At 45.8% G+C, this 17,147-nt stretch overlaps 1 protein-coding gene across 3 annotated transcripts in view; it reads right to left on the bottom strand.

The window, feature by feature from the left end:
- The window catches only part of fbxo9 (F-box protein 9), a 24,269-nt gene extending 7,122 nt beyond the window's left edge, over window positions 1-17,147 (bottom strand). Inside the window, exons 1-11 of one of the 3 annotated variants that reach the window (XM_051919411.1) lie at window positions 16,981-17,147; window positions 13,573-13,647; window positions 10,606-10,740; window positions 8,523-8,580; window positions 6,582-6,681; window positions 5,875-6,005; window positions 4,925-5,087; window positions 2,132-2,250; window positions 843-933; window positions 223-318; window positions 33-126 (exon numbers count right to left, since the gene is read on the bottom strand). In XM_051919411.1, the coding sequence (XP_051775371.1) occupies window positions 33-126; window positions 223-318; window positions 843-933; window positions 2,132-2,250; window positions 4,925-5,087; window positions 5,875-6,005; window positions 6,582-6,681; window positions 8,523-8,580; window positions 10,606-10,740; window positions 13,573-13,647; window positions 16,981-16,983 (1,065 nt within the window). In that variant the 5' untranslated portion in view covers window positions 16,984-17,147. The remainder of the gene's footprint in view (window positions 1-32; window positions 127-222; window positions 319-842; window positions 934-2,131; window positions 2,251-4,924; window positions 5,088-5,874; window positions 6,006-6,581; window positions 6,682-8,522; window positions 8,581-10,605; window positions 10,741-13,572; window positions 13,648-16,980) is intronic. The other 2 variants (XM_028820674.2, XM_028820675.2) reach the window with 2 other exon arrangements.

The raw sequence follows: 17,147 nt of genomic DNA, 5'->3' as shown, positions 1-17,147 counted from the left end.
AAAAGCGAAGCGCTTGACAGATGTTTACACACCTCCTCTTTTCTTTTGGAAACAACAGCAAAAACTTTGGTTTGATTGTCGGTCTCCTGGGAAAGGCGATAATGTCCAAACAAGACAGACTCCATTCTAAGGAGGGAACAACAACACGGCGGTTAGCAGCGTTTCCAAGAGCTCATCCCAGACACGTCAAAGATGCCCGCGTGTGTCCAGCACGTCCAGTACCTGACATTCTTGCTATGAAGACGAGCGACGATGGTGAGCGGCTCCTCAGGGGTGGTGAGCATCATCACTTGACCATCCGGGAAGAACCTCAGGTACCTGCAGGAAGAGCAGACAAGACAAGGCTCAGCAGACCGGGCTGGAGCTCTGGGACAGGGTCATCCTGATGGGCCCCAAGGTGCTCTTGACGGCTGCCACACACCCCACATAATAAAATCTCACCCTATAAAGAATCAGCAGGTCAAGGCCTTCCCTCCAGGACTCGCTTCTAAGTATTAAAAGCTGAAGCTCGGGCTCCTCTGAACTTAATACATCGTTTGACCAAAACCTTTTCTTCAGGTGCTAAAAGTTAGCAAACTACTTGACAAATCGTCAAGTCTGAATAATAACACCTAAATATGGAGAGCGCTGACGGATCAGGCAGGCTCTCAAGAGAAAGGCGCCGACGGGGCACACAAGCTCACGGGTCAGTTAGTGATAAACCAGTTTTAAAGTTTAAACTATAAAGACAGCAGTCAATGCAGAAAACTGAAAAGAGCTGAGGCCCAAAGATGACCCGTCTGAACAGCAGACTGTGGCCATTCAACGTGACCAAAGACACGTCACCCTCACCGCTGGCCCACCTGTAGTATTCCACCTGGTGCCAGGCTCTGTAGAACCCATCCAGGGATTCTTCTCCTTGGCGAATGTAAGTGGTCTTGCTGATGTAGACACCTATGAAAAGGGACAGTTAGGGATTACAGAAACCCAAACACCCAGCAGCCCCTTTAGCCAACTCAACAGAATATTCTGACGACCAGAGACTCTCCATCCCAATCAGTGAACCGCCATGTGGCTTCCGACAGACGACTGGGGGGACGCAGCATCCATTTCCACCTTTAAAGCTGCGTTTGACTCGCAACATTTCACATTCAGACAGAGAGGTGTCTGCGGTGGGCTGGCGCCGTGCCTAAGGATTTGCTCCTGCCTTGCACCCTGTGCTGGCTGGGATTGGCTCCAGCAGACCCCCGTGACCCTGTGTTAGGGTATAGCAGGTTGGGTACTGACTGACTGACATGTCTGCCCTCTCGGTATCAGCGCCATGTTCATTCTAACACATTTCAGGCTTATGTTTGCCACTGCCTGCACGGACACCCGTCACGCTAAACTGGGGTGGGGGGGAGGGGTATGGGGGTCTTGAGCCCCTTTGGTAACTGGATGTCCACATTAAAAGAAACAAACAACAATGGATGCAAATCAAGGCTGCCTGAATGCAAAAGAGAGATTTTAAGAGAAATGCAGCCATTTGCAAAAACTCTTCTTGTATCCAAGCCCACTTTAAGAAAGTGAAAGGGCAAACTTGAAATGCCATCTTACTTTACTTGATATTCACAAAAACGCCGCCACACATGGGTGTCTTTGTTGCTCAAGTAACAATTTCAAGTTTCATTTTCTTTGTCTCACTCCACTAACGGCTCATTTTAGGCTCGCCATCTTTTAGGCGCTTCTTGTTTTCAGTGCCAGTGTAATTTAAATGCCAAGGAGCCAGCAGCGCACCTTTTAACCCGTATTGGATTTAGGAACATTCTTGGAAGGTCACTCTTCTCTGCATGATATTTTTGGAAAAGTAAAACCTTTAATTTCAAAATAATTCGATACGGCAGAATGACAGCATCAACGCGCCCTAAAATTAAACAACAAGTTCCGTTTCTAATTTAGCAACCGGCTGGGACCAAAAACCTGCTGCCGCTGTGGCCCTCCAGGACCAAATCTGAGGACACCTGGTCTACGCTTATGATAGAAGAAGCAACTTAGCACAAGTGAGGAAGGCCAAAGCATTTACTACCACGTTTACGAGAGTGCAGTGTGCTAAGAATGTCACAAACTAACGGGCAGCAGGCTGACATGACAAGAAAGAAACTGTGCCACTCACCATCAAAGCGAACATGGGGCCTTTCTAGAAACATCTCCCTCCAGGAGCCGTAAGGAATCATTTTGGTGCAACTGCGACCCCAGGTCCTCACACAGGCTAAACGCCAGATTTCTGGATCCCTGGAACACAAAATTTGGAGATAAACATCGCGTCACGTTTCTGGGCGACTCTTTCACTTGACAGGTCACAGTCACAAAAGCTCCACTTCAAGGCCCTGCACTTAATGTGGCGTTCTGAGTCTGGAAATGGTTGGGTGTGTAGAAGAGCCACCTCTCCAATGAACCGAATGTCACCCGGTGGGATGCTCCTTTCTTTGTCGTTTTATTTTTGATTCGACTCCCATTATGAGAAATGTCATCTCATCTACTCTGCAGCCATCAGTGTGCAGGCCCAGCACAGTCAAGCCCACCACCTGGCATATGCCCCTGCTTTGGTCTCCAAGGATCATAGAGACACGAGTTTAACATGAACGTATGTCGAGAATTAAACACAAAACCTGAAGAAACACAATAGAGACTTGGAAATGGCAGCTGTTTCAGGCTCTCTTAAAACGCATTCTACGTATCCCACTCACTTTGGCTACATTAGTCTGCCACTAATCCTGCACATCTACGAGAACTAAAACACCACACGGAGACCCACATCACGTTAATGACCAGGCCGACGTAACACTTCAGTCTTGGGGGAAAACGCAAAGCAACTGTGTGGGAGAGCAGCGTCAACCCCGGGCCGCTTGCCGTCACAGAGCACTAAGGGCCGTCACTCATCCCAAATTACCCACGGATGTGGTTATCTTAATGACAAACATGGCAGCCATTTGTCTCTAACGGAATGAAATGCACAAGTCCTGCCCAGTAACTCCTACTGCACTCTGACAATGCCCGGCCCACCCACCCTGATGCCCATTTGTTCACACCAGTGGCACCTGAATGTAAACACAACATCACGCCTTATCCAGGTAGTCCCATGAAAACAGTGAAGGCATCATCTAAACGTTCACACAGGTCCAAGTATAAACAGATTCCCACACGGGACGCGCTCCTCTTGAGCCTACGGGGCCAGGGGTGAACTGACAAGTGCTTTGCCAATTGCACTTTGTTTTTATGCTGCTTACCCAGAATGCACATAATAACATGGCGTGCCAACAGTGCTCATCCATCGACATCTGATAAAACGACTCCAAGAAGGCCAAGCCCTGGCACCAGGCACCCCTCCTCTGGGTCTTATCCTGCAGGCTTATCCCTGTGCTGTGCCTGAATGTGTTCGGTCAGCCGACTCCGATTTGTTCGGTTATGTTAGACCACTCTAGCTACAGGGCCATGACTTTGAGGCCGTTTAGTATTTTAGATTACCTAAAGTGCAGACTTCTTTAAATCATACAATTAAGACATTCTGAGGATTCTTCTTTCACTCTTTCAACAAGTCTTACCCAAGAGACGACACTTTAGCCGACATCCTTGAAAACTCAACCCAACAGCTTTGGCATCAAATCAGCGCAATCAACTCCCCCGTGGCCGCCTTCATATGTGACCATTGCCCACGGACGACTGAAAACCTCAGACTGGCCACGTGTGGGTGTGCGAGTGGGGCACTAGACAGAGCTGCACCCAAAGCCATCAGCGTAGACGCCAACTTACAGGGGCACAGCAGCCAGCACTGAGTCCAATTTAAATTGGGTCTCTTTGGACCGACAGCATCTGTAATGCCACTAATTCACTAACATTCTCAAGCTAAAGTGGTGATATGAAGGAGCCATAAACTGTCATCTCCTGTGGAGACACGGGACACTGGGCAGTCAAATGACCTGGAGAAAGCCAAGTGTGTGCAGCCTTCCAATTAACTTTCAATCCAAGATAAAACTCTCTTTAATGTAAGCAGCTTCGTGGCTTGCCATCTGCATAATCCTAACGTAAGAGAAGACTACAAAGGAGCATTAGGGCCATTCAGTCCCATCCATCTAATTCCTCAAGTCGAGTTTCAAAGGTCTCCTCAGTGCTGCTGTCCACCACAGCACTTGGTCTCTCATTCCAGGCATCTGGGGTTCTTTGTGTAACTGAAGCCTTTCTACGGTTTGTGCGATTTTTACCCAGAATGACTTTCTATCCATGTCTCTTTGTTGTTCATTTTAAAGTAATGACTAAGTTCCACTGTACTGGCTCTCTTCCCTCATTTTAAACACATCAATCACATGTCCTCTTAATTCCACAAATGGACACTTCTTTTGTTTTTTTGGTTGTTAGTCTTGGTGTGTGGTTTGCTGTTATGGCTGTGCTACTCAACTGGCACCAACGTTCAACAGCAGCAAAGAACATCAGCACCTCCATGAAAAACCCTGGCGCATGTTGTGTCATATCATATCATATATATCATATATCATATCATGGCGCATACTTCGAGTCCCCTCTGGGTGGAGTTTGCTTGTGACCCTTGTGCTTCTCCAGGTTTATGCTTATGGTGCTCGTCAGGTTAGTTAGTTGACTTCTCTCGCCCCTGCAGTGGCACAGCTGAACGTCTTCTACTGTCATGTGCACAACATGCCTCAGTGTAGTACAGGAGTATCAAATATTTGACTAATTCATCATTTCAATTCTCACAATCAGTTACTCAAAATGAGTCAGCATTTCATTCACATCATCTACGCTGACCGCAGTCATTCAGCCAGCCTTTACTTAGGGTTGTTGTTTGTTTTTCCCACTCATGCACTTTAAAGAAAGCAGTAACAGAGAGAGAAGCTCTCCTGAACAACATCACAGAAAATAAGTAAGTAAATAAATCATGAGAGCAGTACAATACCTGGCACAAATGTAAAACCCACGACAAACCAGAGACAGTTGTTCAAGTGACCTGAGATCCAAATCACTGGACACAACCCAGCGGAAAACGTACATCAAAAGTTCCATGGGCAGAGCTGTCAACAAAAGCATTCCCATAACATGACATTTAGCAAGCTGTTGGGCTGGAGAGCAAACAGGAAGCAGAGGGTTTCAAGCTGAGCTCATTTTAAAATTCACATGAGAAATCTGCAGAAATGTAAACCAATAGAAAAGAAATTACATGAAACAATAACAGCATTTTAACAATGTAGTCTTGGACTTTCCAAAAGGTGTACAGCATGCGGCCTCAGGGTCTCCTTACAACTAGTTGTGTCATTTGGAACAAAGACCCACTCGCTAGGAGTCACAGAAATGAGGTCCCTGCAATGATCACCCATCCATTTACGTATTCAGGGTGTGCCACTTCATCACAGGGCACACTCCCTAATGGGTGGCGAATTTAGAGTCACCACATACCTGAGCATGCAAACTGGAGTCTGCTGGGGTACATCTGTGAGGTATACAAGCAGTAAATATGAAGGAGAGATTACCGTGATGAAGCCCTCAATGGCTGACTTGCACAGCTGAGCTCAATACTTTTAAGTTGTCCTCAGACTTTGACAACTTCATCACACAGAGGGCACTCCAATCATACGCCAGCTTACATCAACCCGTGTCAGGCTGCTGGCACCGCTGAAAAGGACTGGGAGGATTAAATAAATCTCCTTTTGCTCCGTGTGCCTTTGCCAGTGCTACACATGACCGACACATTTACTTAATAACAATAAAACAGTCATAAAACAGTCTATCAGTGGTACAGTGCGTCTTAATCTCCTTCTAAATTGTGAATTTCCCTTTGGGATTAATAAAGTATCTATCTATCTATCTATCTAAACTGAAATGATATGAAAAACTAACAAACGACTTTACCTGAAATGTGAGTTTGTGTAATGTCCCCTTCTGGTTGGCAAATTTTAAAAGAGATATCCTGTAGGTGAAGCTGCTGCAGGAAATAGGATGGCAGATCATCAATCTCTCCGATGCTGCTGGTCTCTTCCAAGCTATGAATAAGAGTAACAAACCAATGAAAAACCGTATAATGAACCCCCAATTACATTCGCTCGCTCTGGTGCCACGTCACAAACGGGCACTTTACATTTGTTAGGGTGGCCTCACAAATTCATTACACCACACTGATGCTTTTCTAAAGAGGCTCATTGCCTTTCAAGAAACAAACCCCCATTGCAGATAACCAACTCAGGCTGGGAGGCTAAACAGAGTGTGCGCATACACACACAGACGCGCACACTCACGCGCACAGACGCACACACACACAGAGACACGCACACACACAGACAGACACATGCGCGCACGCACGCAAACACACACAGATGCACACAGACATGCGCACACACACGCACAAAGAAAAAGAGAGTCTGATTAAATCGGCATGCCAGGTGAGTGACCCTCTGCTCTCAGAGACATAACACACAAACTCGGAGGAAAACAGAAATGCCACACACGCAGCAAGCCTCCTGGTGCCAGAGGCCCAAACATCACTTCCAGCAGCTGCTCTGCCGTGCCTTGCAATTGAGAAACAAAGACAAGGTGCAAGAAACCAACAATTACACACATACTAGTTCTTTCCTATTCCATCGGAGTCTGGAGGCCGGGAGTAGTTGATTTTAAATTCAATGTCAGGTACGATCTGCATGGCTCTTCGATAGTACTTGATGGCTGGAAATAAAAAAATAAATCAACAGTTCAGCATGTAAACATCAGGTACCGTCACATAATCTAAGGATAAAAGCTTCAGAAAGGCCTTATTTCAAACACACTCTATAAAACATTTCATTACACTTGTTGTGTCACTGCTTAGCAAAGTCACAGAGCGGAGCTTCCAACTGTCATCACAGCATAAACTGTAGTGTCACAAACACCGCAGGGTCAGTAACATACAAACACCTCAGCGCGTATCCCACCAATGAAGAAAGAAAAATTCAAGGCCTGCTTCAGCTTTTACTGCCTCCATGCTGCTGATCTCTCATTATTGTGCTCACAGATTCAGTACCTGCTTCTTACCAAAAAGTGAGACAAACGAACTTGGGTAAAGCCCACTGCTTTGTGGCCATTCATGAGCACCACATCAGAATATTTAGCTTCAGGTTTCACGCCATTCTGAACATCAGGTTGCAGGGACAGTAAGTTACCTCCTGGCTAACCTGTAGCTACGTCTTTGTCACTATCAGAGATATCACTACTTCAGTACATTCATACCTTTGTCCTCCTGCAACATTAAAAGGAACAGTGACATTTTTCTGTTTGAATAGCTAAAAGAACATTGATTCTTGAGATCTGAGTTCTTCCACCAGCTCAATACCACACCAAGGACGTCACTGGTGTGCTCACCTCTGGCAATTCATACAAAAACTAAAACTAGTCTTTCATGTGGGAGATTCAAAGAAGATTGTGGTGTGAAAGAATGTGGCCACCATGTTTGTGTACATCGACAGAAGGGAGCGGACCGATAACATCACTCATTGAGTACTGAGCTGGTGGAAGAACTCAAACATCAAGAATCCGAGTACTTTTAGCTAATTCTTCGATAATACATTTCTGGTGCTGCACGACTACGAAAAGAGCAGGAACAAAAGGTCCATCTGAGATGGCAGCATGAACTCTGCAAGAACACTCTGTGTCGGTTAGGCGATGTGTCACAAAAGGCATGATCCTCCTTTCTACTAAATGGTTCGGCATTAGCACAAAGCCACCTGCAAATAACAAAGGAGAATGTGGTTTTCTAACATTCTCTATGGTGGATTTCGTTTTTCTGTAAATTTATTCAAGCCTGCGATTATTTTAGATGATGGCTATCCCGTACTATGCTAATGGCCTACCTTAATATCCTTCCACATCCACAACTACAAGTCGGCTGAGCAGACTTCACCGTGAAAAATGTAAATCAAGCCATGGACCATGGAAACCTGAATGTAATTCATCTAAATCTACTACCATGTCCTACTGTCCATATTCAAAATGCAAACCCTTTGACTCCATTTGTCCAAATCCTATTTTACATCACTAGACATCGGAATGTTTCTTCTCTTTTCACTTTAACTTCACACATCATCTCAAGAGCCTGCCTCTGTCTTCACTCCACCTGCTGTGCCAAGGAAGTGATGCCTAAAACAGCAGCAACTGGTTCAGGACAGAGATGAGCCCTGCAGAGGCACACAAACCCGGCTGCATACCCCCACACAAGTCCATGGTGCCAACCCAGAACTGAAACATACAGTAGAGTTCAGAAAAGGCGATGGTAAATGCTGGGCCGCCCATCCCTCAGACCAAGCCAGTCATTATTAGGAAATAAACAAATAAAAGCTGAAGATGGGCAGACTCAAAGGTAGAACCTGCACGTGTGACTCCCACTACATTCATTCGCACCAGTAAAAGTCAGACTGACTACAATACAAGCGGAAATGAGCAGCTACAGTGGTGAAGAAGAACTCCAGTAAGATGACAAGCAAAAAGATTTTGCTATTTAAAAGTGACTCACAATTAGCAGAATCCTTCCCTACCTTCATAAACAGCTCCATTCTGCTCTTGCTCCACTGCCTGAAGGAACAGTTCTCTGGCCTAGCGAAAAAGAGAAGAGCAGTAGTGATGTCACAGATCATACTCAACCAGCACAACATGAGACAAAGTTTTGCAGGTTTAGCTAAAATTCTTGGGAATTCATCATTTCAGCTTGAGTGTGCACAAAGCCAATACACTGCTGGGTCGGTCACTCAAAGTGTTAGCATGTCTGTCTTTAATAGATTGCTGTATAAAAGTCTGCAATTAGCCTAATGGTTTTCAAAAGCAAAATAAAACACTTGCTCCTTCAAAAATGTCTAAAAACGAATTGATGGATCTACTCAGTAGCGCGGCCAATGTGTCACTGCAACTCAAATGCATTATGGGGGAGAAAAACGTATTTGTCAGAAAAACAGCTGCAAGGAAACACACATCACTCAACGAGTCCTCTCAGCCAAAGCACAATGGGGACATTTGTACTGGCAGACCGTTCTCTAAATGTTCTCGATCCCTGCCTCTTACTGTGCTCTGGAATGGGAAACCCACGCTATGTGTAGAATTCAGAATTTGAAACAAATGATTCAAATCTAATCTATTTTTGAAAATGTCAAAATTCTTCAAGAAAGTGAAACATGCAGGGAGACCAGAGCTGAAGAAGCTCCCTCTTGAAAACAGGGCTGTGGAAAATCCTGCAAGAATGCGGGTGTAGGAGGCTCCAAATATTTGGTCCATGGGAACCACAAAACCCACAAAGCGATGTATTCTGAGGTAAGCCATTCACATTACACTCTGCAACGGGCTTTAAAACCTCTGCCTCAGCAAACTAGCTATACGGCTTCTCATGAAAAGGGACACAAGTACAGAGCTCTGAACGATTCTCACCCCACTTCTCTTCCTCTGCCCCCTTTCACCCTTACATTGAAATTCTGGCAAAGACACCCATTTTTGCTCCAATATTATGAAAAGATTACCTTAAAATCAGGTTGTGGGGAAGTTGCTATACAAAGAGACGGATCATCTCTCTCTCCTGCACAAAATACTCACAAAAAAAACAAAACAAAACTGCATTCCTGTGCTCAGATGGTTACGGTAACCGAACACCCAGCACTCCGCGATGCTGCAGGCACAACACTCGCTAATAAAAAATACGAAGAGCCCGGCGCCCATTGTCCGTCAAGAAGACACACAACACTCATCTCATTCAAGCAAATCAAACCTCCCACCCCAAACCCAGAAAAACATAAGACGACTTGACTTGAAAATGAAGGCTCCAAAGGGTAAGCTACCACCCTGCATGGAATACTCCACCTTAAAATGTTATTTTCACATACGTATGTTACTTACTGTGCTTTTTAGCAATAACCGAGAAAAAACTTAAAATCATGTTTTCATACAAAACAAAGAAAGATAAAATGTTTAAGATATGATATAAGCCAATGGTGACCAGCAAATGATGTAACAAAAATGTCTATGGGGGGAAATCTCACTTAACTCGTGTTACATAGCCCACCATCAGTTATCCAGTTGCATGCTCAAAACGTGAAAAACACACAAATTTAATGTAAAAATGATTAATTAGACACTTTCAGAATAATCGCTGCACATCTTTAATAGGAATGGCAAAGTCACATGGAACAGAGTTTCTGAACTGAAGACAGGACTGTTGACCAATGAATGAGGGGGAGATGCTGATCTTCAAATAAAAAACTCAGGTCTTATGGGAATGCATTTCCTGTTCATGAAGAGCAACTTTAGCTCGAGGTGCGGTAGGATTTCTGATTGCTCCTTTTAATTGTCAGGTTTAATGTCTGCACTTTTGGTTTTCTCCTCCTCCTTGGCCTTCTGACCACTGCACTGGGCTCTGACTTTTAACTCTACAGATTCAACTCTGAAAACTGTATTCAGGTACAACTATTTCAACTTATGCTTACTTGTGTTAAGGACTTCACAACCTGCAGTTTTACCTCTCTTTTTATTATTTACCGTCTCTGTAATTCTCTCGTTTACTTCTTGTAACGCCCTCCAAGCTACACTTTTTGTTGCTATGGCAGAATGACTGGCTCCCCAAGTGTACCGGGCACTCACCTTCTCCTCCCGGGCCAGCTCCTGTCTCTTTTTCAGGTCTGCAGATCTAGACAGGAACTCCTTTTTAGCAACACTGGAGCCAGAAGAAGGATTCAATTCAGACATCCACTGAGCTCGGAACACACTGAGTTCCACCTAAAGATACAGTAAGAAAAGAAAAGCCAAACTCTAATGCATGACTTAACTGGCTCCACAAGTGACTCCACAATCTTCCTCCATTTCAACTTTGAATCCATTAGGCAATCACCAGTCATTTTCTTTTACAAAAACTCAATGTGCGCAGTCCTTACTATAAAGTTGCCATTCTACCGCTACCCCAACTCCACATTAAGTGTTAACTTGAAATCAAATTTCAGGTTTTCACTGTTTTTGTTCTAGGAGGACAAGGACCACACATTGTTCACAGTCATTTAGACCTGATTTATACATAATACTACCGAAGAATATAAAAACAAAACGGGACCTAAAATTGAGCCTCAGAGAACATCAGAAGACTGGACAAGATGTCGTCCATTTGTATTTACAGCCAAATACTGGCCTAGGTCCTCGGTTTAAGAAGAGTACCAGACATAGCCACACTGGTTCCAGATGGCGTCCCACAACCTGACGATTGACTTGTGTTGAAAGGTGCTGAAAGATCCAGCAGAAGCAATCAGAGCAGGATGTGGAGCCATGAATATCGATCCTCAAACCAGTGCACGTCTCCGAAAGCAGGACTGGAGCTGCTCATAAAGGTCAGCAGCTGACAAAAAGCACTTTACATGATTTTAAATTTCAACCTGCATCCTCAGAAAGTTCAATTTTCAGAACAGTGGGTTTCCACCTCTTCAAGTCTCCTCAGAACTGGAGACCAAAACACAACAGCAGCACATGACACACAAAATAAAGGAAGCACAGGAGTCAAGAATATTTTATGTCACACACACATACACACTCACATACAGTGTTTTGTTTATGCTATGATATTTTAGGAAACAAAGACGAGAGCTACGGTGGTATTTTGCTACTTTTGGGACATTTAAATGACATTTTTCAGGTATTGTGGAAATCACTTAAATCACTATGCTTGGTGTACACAAGAAACATATCAGGAGTAACGAGAAGCAAGTCAGGCAGCAGCAATGGTGGGCAGTAAGCACAGAGCCTCTACATCCTCTCGGTGTCTACATGGGTTCTCTTCTGGATACTTCAGATTTCCTCCCACATTGCTACCAAAGAGCAGTGTCCGTTGGCCCCATGTAAATGAGGGTGTGCACACGAGTGGGCAATGTGATGGACTGGCACCATGTCCAGAGTGGTGTCCTGCTTTGCAGACATGAAGCCAACTTGTTTTAGGTTAACTTGAGAATTGCATTTACTACTGAGCCCTTATTACAAGCACCACTGCAGACGTCTATCCACACCATACTCAACTTTTGACAATAACATGCATTTAGATAACCTAAGACTGTGCTGAAAAGAGGACCACACAGGTGAATCCTCAGATCACAAATGGAAGTCAATCCTATATGTTCCAGGTCTGGCCTAATCTGAGGGGAGCCCTGGATTAGATTCCTCATGCGAGGTATGTTTTCAATTGCTTGCTGCCCTCAGCCACGTCTTATCGTATACCGTACAGTACACAAGTGCTCACCGTCTTAAAGAGCAGCTCTAGAGCTACCACAAATGCCCACCCTCTGACTGCCCTTTGTCGCGTCACGCCAGCAGAGCACCATGTCTTAAATGTGATAACCTCCAGTAGACTTCTGGAGTTGTCAGGGTCCGCATGTTAATGGGTGGGCCCACGGATTTGTTTCATTTGTCCTGTGAGTTTGTGTCTTTGTGTATAATGTTTCTGCTGCTGTATGCATCTAAAGTTCCCACTGGGATGAATGAAGTTTTATCGAATCTAATCTGATGAGTCTTTTTGTAATAAGAGATTAATATTAGTAATATTCAGGGATTCATTATAAAATTTTTGAATAAGATACAACATATGCAATTTTTGTCTTTCCTTCATTCTCAATTGCTTTGAATTTATTTATTTAGAGCGTGTGGGACTCAAGTCAAGTCAAGTTGGGGAGCATGCACTGATACAGCGCGTTGCTGCACCCACTACATGACGAAACAACTCGGGATCCCGGTTGGCAACCCCCCAGGACAGACACGCGGTCCAGTCCCACCCTCCAGAAATGACCCCCTATCTGCCGCAGCCAGGGGTTACGTGGGTGACCCCTTGGCCTTGTCCAGCCACTCAGGTCCCCAACAATGAGGGTCTTACGAGCTGGTTCACCCTCTGGGAAACGCGTAGTGCCGTAACTGACGCTCCTTCACAATGCAGGTCATGTGCCTCATTCAGGACTCCACGAGCAACACAAAGTCGAACCAACGGGACCCAAGGATTCTCCGGAGAGACGCAGTACCAAAGGAGTCCAGTCTTTGTCTCAGGTCACTGGATTGCGTCCATGTCTCACAACCATATAGTAAGACAGGAAGCACCAGGACTCTAAAGACTTCGTCCTTTTGCAGATATCGGGAGCGCCACACACCCCTTACCAGTGACCTCATGACCCCCCCCCCATCCCCCATGCTCTCCCAATCCATCTACTGACTTCATAGGAAGAGTCACATGATTGTCACTGCCAAGGTAAGTATACCTCTCGACGAAGTCGACACTCTCTCCGCAGACAGACACACTGCTGATGGCTGTGCCCAAGAGGTCATTAAAGGCCTGGTGTGTAGGACTGTTTAACTTTTATTTTATTTGTGCCCAGTATGGATTTTTTACTCAATGTTTTTCAAAATTCTACTGTCCAGATGTAAGAAGAGTAAACATAAAACACCATAAGTCAGTCAGTATTGTTAAAGAATTTCACAGCATCAACAACTCCGCTCTTTAACACCTAAGCAAATGTGAACAAAGCCTAAATGGTGCAAACACACAGCATACAGTGTACTGGCCATTGCTGACAGGGCCTTCATACTCACGTTAAGGTCAGGATCGTCAGTACTTTCACAGTCTTCCTCTTCCAGTGTTTCTGCAGGATTTACATCCTGTTCTGCCTGTTTGAAAAGCAGAGGAAAGAGACTTCATTAAAGAGTGAAGCACAAAGTAACCAGAACTCCAGTATTGACAATGTTAGACCCAGAAAGAAAAGAGCAAGGACAACTCCATGGCGCTTACAGGGCCCTCAACAGGGAAGCCTTGAAAAAAAGGCTCCTGCTCTTAAAGTCGTATGTTTCTCTCCCTGGTGCCGCCAGACTTAACTTACAGTGTTTATAGCAATGCCAGTACTGTTGGAGTGTGCGCCACGTATGCCCGTGTCATCCTGGTGGGAGAGGCTGTGGTCCCTTCTGAAGCTGAACTGGGCAAGCAGGGCAGAAAAGGATGACCCCTTGACGTTACCAGCATAATCTGAAGAGTGCAGCTTTCTAGAACAATTGCATTTTTGAGGGGAAGCAAAACACAAACCAAACAGTAAAAAAACAAACCAGGCGCAAGGGCGGATAAGGCACCATCACTGTCAGAGAGAGGCCGGGACAGAATACATGCTTGGGTAGATGAAATGTAACGTAAGTAAATGTGACGTTTGTGACGATGTGGGGTTTGAAACTTGAAAGTTCATTTTATGAGGTTGACTGGCAACTGTAAACATCTAGACAGTGTAGAGAAGCAAGCCATTAAAAAGGCTAACGGCATGTCAGAACATGAGAAGCATTGTGACAAGGACAAGCCATTCAGCCCACCAAGCTCATCCATTCTATTCACCACTTGATTGTCCAACATGTCATCAAGTCAAGATGTGAAGGTCCCTAAAGTCCTGCTGGCCACCACACTACCTGGTATTTCATTCCATGTGTCTGTGGCTCTTGGGGTGAAGAAGAAACTTTCTAACGTTTGTACCAAATCTGCCCTGAACAGGATTTCAACTGACTCCCCATGCTGTTGTTGCAGAATCTAAAGTAACAACTGGGATCCACTGCACAAATTAAGTTTATTCATTTAAAAACGTCATTCCTCTTCCCTCTTAATTACCATTTGCTTCAACTGAAAAGGTTCCGACTCCTTCCATCTCTCCTCATAGTTCAGACCTTTGAGTCCCGGAATCCTACCTGCTACTTTACAACGAATTCTTCAACAAGAACTTGACGATACAGTTGGTAAGTTAGTGGTAAACTTCACAAAGACATTAGAAAGATTTTCTTCACACTGAGAAGCACAAACACATGAAATAAGTGACCAAGTAGTGGGGTGAACAGCCGGACGTTAGGGACCTTCAAAGCGTGACTTGATGTTACATGGAGGTGCACAGAACTGTCAAACTCGCTGGGCTCGATGGCCTGTCCTTGTCACAACTGTTTTAATCGCTTGCAAATAAACTCAAATAAAAAAATCTGAAAAGCGGAACTGAACACAATCACAATGTCTACTCGTCTCCCTGCAGTGGTTTCTTAATAGCTATAACTTACTCCATTTTTGATTCCATTAAATATTATTTGTTGGGTGCAACATCAAAAATAACTAAAATGAAACAACTGGCTGCACTGCGACATTTACTGTGAGGCCTCATAGAAAGAAAAAACATCCACCCATCCATCCATTTTCCAACCCGCTGAATCCGAACACAGGGTCACGGGGGTCTGCTGGAGTCAATCCCAGCCAATACAGGGCACAAGGCAGGAACCAATCCCGGGCAGGGTGCCAACCCACCACAGGACACACACAAACACATCCACACACCAAGCACACACTAGGGCCAATTTAGAATCACCTGTCCACCTAACCTGCATGTCTTTGGACTGTGGGAGGAAACCGGAGCGCCCGGAGGAAACCCACGCAGACACGGGGAGAACATGCAAACTCCACGCAGGGAGGACCCGGGAAGTGAACCCAGGTCCCCAGGTCTCCCAACTGCGAGGCAGCAGCGCTACCCACTGCACTACCGTGCAGCCCGAAAGAAAAATCAGTGCGACAATAAAGAGTCTGTGACCTTACTACTGCGATTCCACATGCCAGTCAAAACAAACAAACGCAGCGGAATTCACAACGATGAAGTCCACCAGTTACCACTGTGAGTCTCCACTCTGGCTGGAGGGTTTTGTTCCAACCAGTTTCACAATCATGGAGCCATCTGACCACCAATTTAACAGCTGAATTAGCTCAACGCCAGCAGTGCCGCTGTGCACACAGGTTTTCATTATAGCCCAGTTGTTAAAGGCGGGCGATTCGAGGGTCTTATCTGTCTGTTTTCATTGAAATTCCCCAAACGCCGAATGGGTCACCTTCTGCACTCCCATCGTGAATGTGCCTACGGTGTGCTGAGCTTTTCTCGGAAACTTCCTTCACTTTGCTGTTTGAGTCTTCATATCTAAAGCAATTTAAATGGCAGAACATCCTTGTAATAAGAAGAATAAGAAGAGAAAAGAACAACGTAGAACAACCACATGGTGCGCGTCCTGCCAAGGCCGACATTGCAAAATATCTGCTGGTTACACAAACATGAAGATTCCTTCATGTTCTGAACCTGCTGCTACCTCCCAGCCCATTCATTTTTGTATGCCGCGCAGGCCCAGAGTGCTGTAACAAATGACACATTTGATAAACTTCGTGACGTGCATCCACAAAATCACAAATTAGGTTAAGGAGCGAACAAACAGTGAACCCGAGTAATTGATTAACAAAACCCGATCCTCGCCACAGAAGAGACGTGAACAGAGCCAAGACCGAGCTGTACCTGCGCTGACTCGCGCTGCTGTGGGATGCGGCAGGTGTGAGAAAAAACCCACGAGGACACGCGGAGAAAGTGCAAGCTGGGGGATCATCTGGACGGGGCATTCGCCAAGGCAGCAGCGCCAACCACTGCGCCACGCATGCGACCTTTAAAATGTGCGGCCACCTCAAGAGCACCCGAGTTGGCTAAAGACCCCTCTGGATCGTGGGACTGACACGGGCGCCGAGCTGCTCGATGACAGCCGAATGTGGGACTCGCCTCGTATTTCACGTCAATGACCTCGGAACAGGCCGCCCTGATATGGAGTTACCTACCACGTAGGGCGAGTGCCAATCAGTCACTTGGCCGATCCCCGAAACGCCCCCTTACCAGCCGCCCCACTGACGTATCCACGACGGTAAACGGGCCTTTCTCTGGGTCGACTGCAAACAGCAGCAGTACCGCCAGCTCTCGGCTCTTTAGTAGTGGCAGCAGCAAGGAGGAACTCACGGCCGACACTTCCCGAGGGCCCGCAAGTCTTCAAGCGGCGGGGTGCACGGCTGTCTCGAGTCGCCACCACATACGGCGCCCCTCTCGCCTCACGAGAGCATGCAGGCCTTCCCCCTCAACGGCGCTCGAGTGTCGGGGCTCGTACGGCGCTATCGCCTCGCATTTCATACGTTACCATTCTGACGTAAGGGCGCGTCTTTCTCTGCTTCCCGCGGAGAACCGTCTCTTAGTAGAGTTCTCGGTCGGAAAAGCGAACGACACAGCGAGCAAAATTACGAGCTCTCCACACCGCAGCCATGTCGGACGCCGTCTGCGAGCGCAAAGTGCGAAGAACCCGAGAGG

The sequence above is a fragment of the Erpetoichthys calabaricus genome, chromosome 15 (genome assembly GCF_900747795.2).
Source record: "Erpetoichthys calabaricus chromosome 15, fErpCal1.3, whole genome shotgun sequence".
NCBI lineage: Eukaryota > Metazoa > Chordata > Cladistia > Polypteriformes > Polypteridae > Erpetoichthys > Erpetoichthys calabaricus.
The sequence above is the reverse complement of the archived record's forward strand: the minus strand, read 5'-3'. Positions and strand labels throughout refer to the sequence as shown.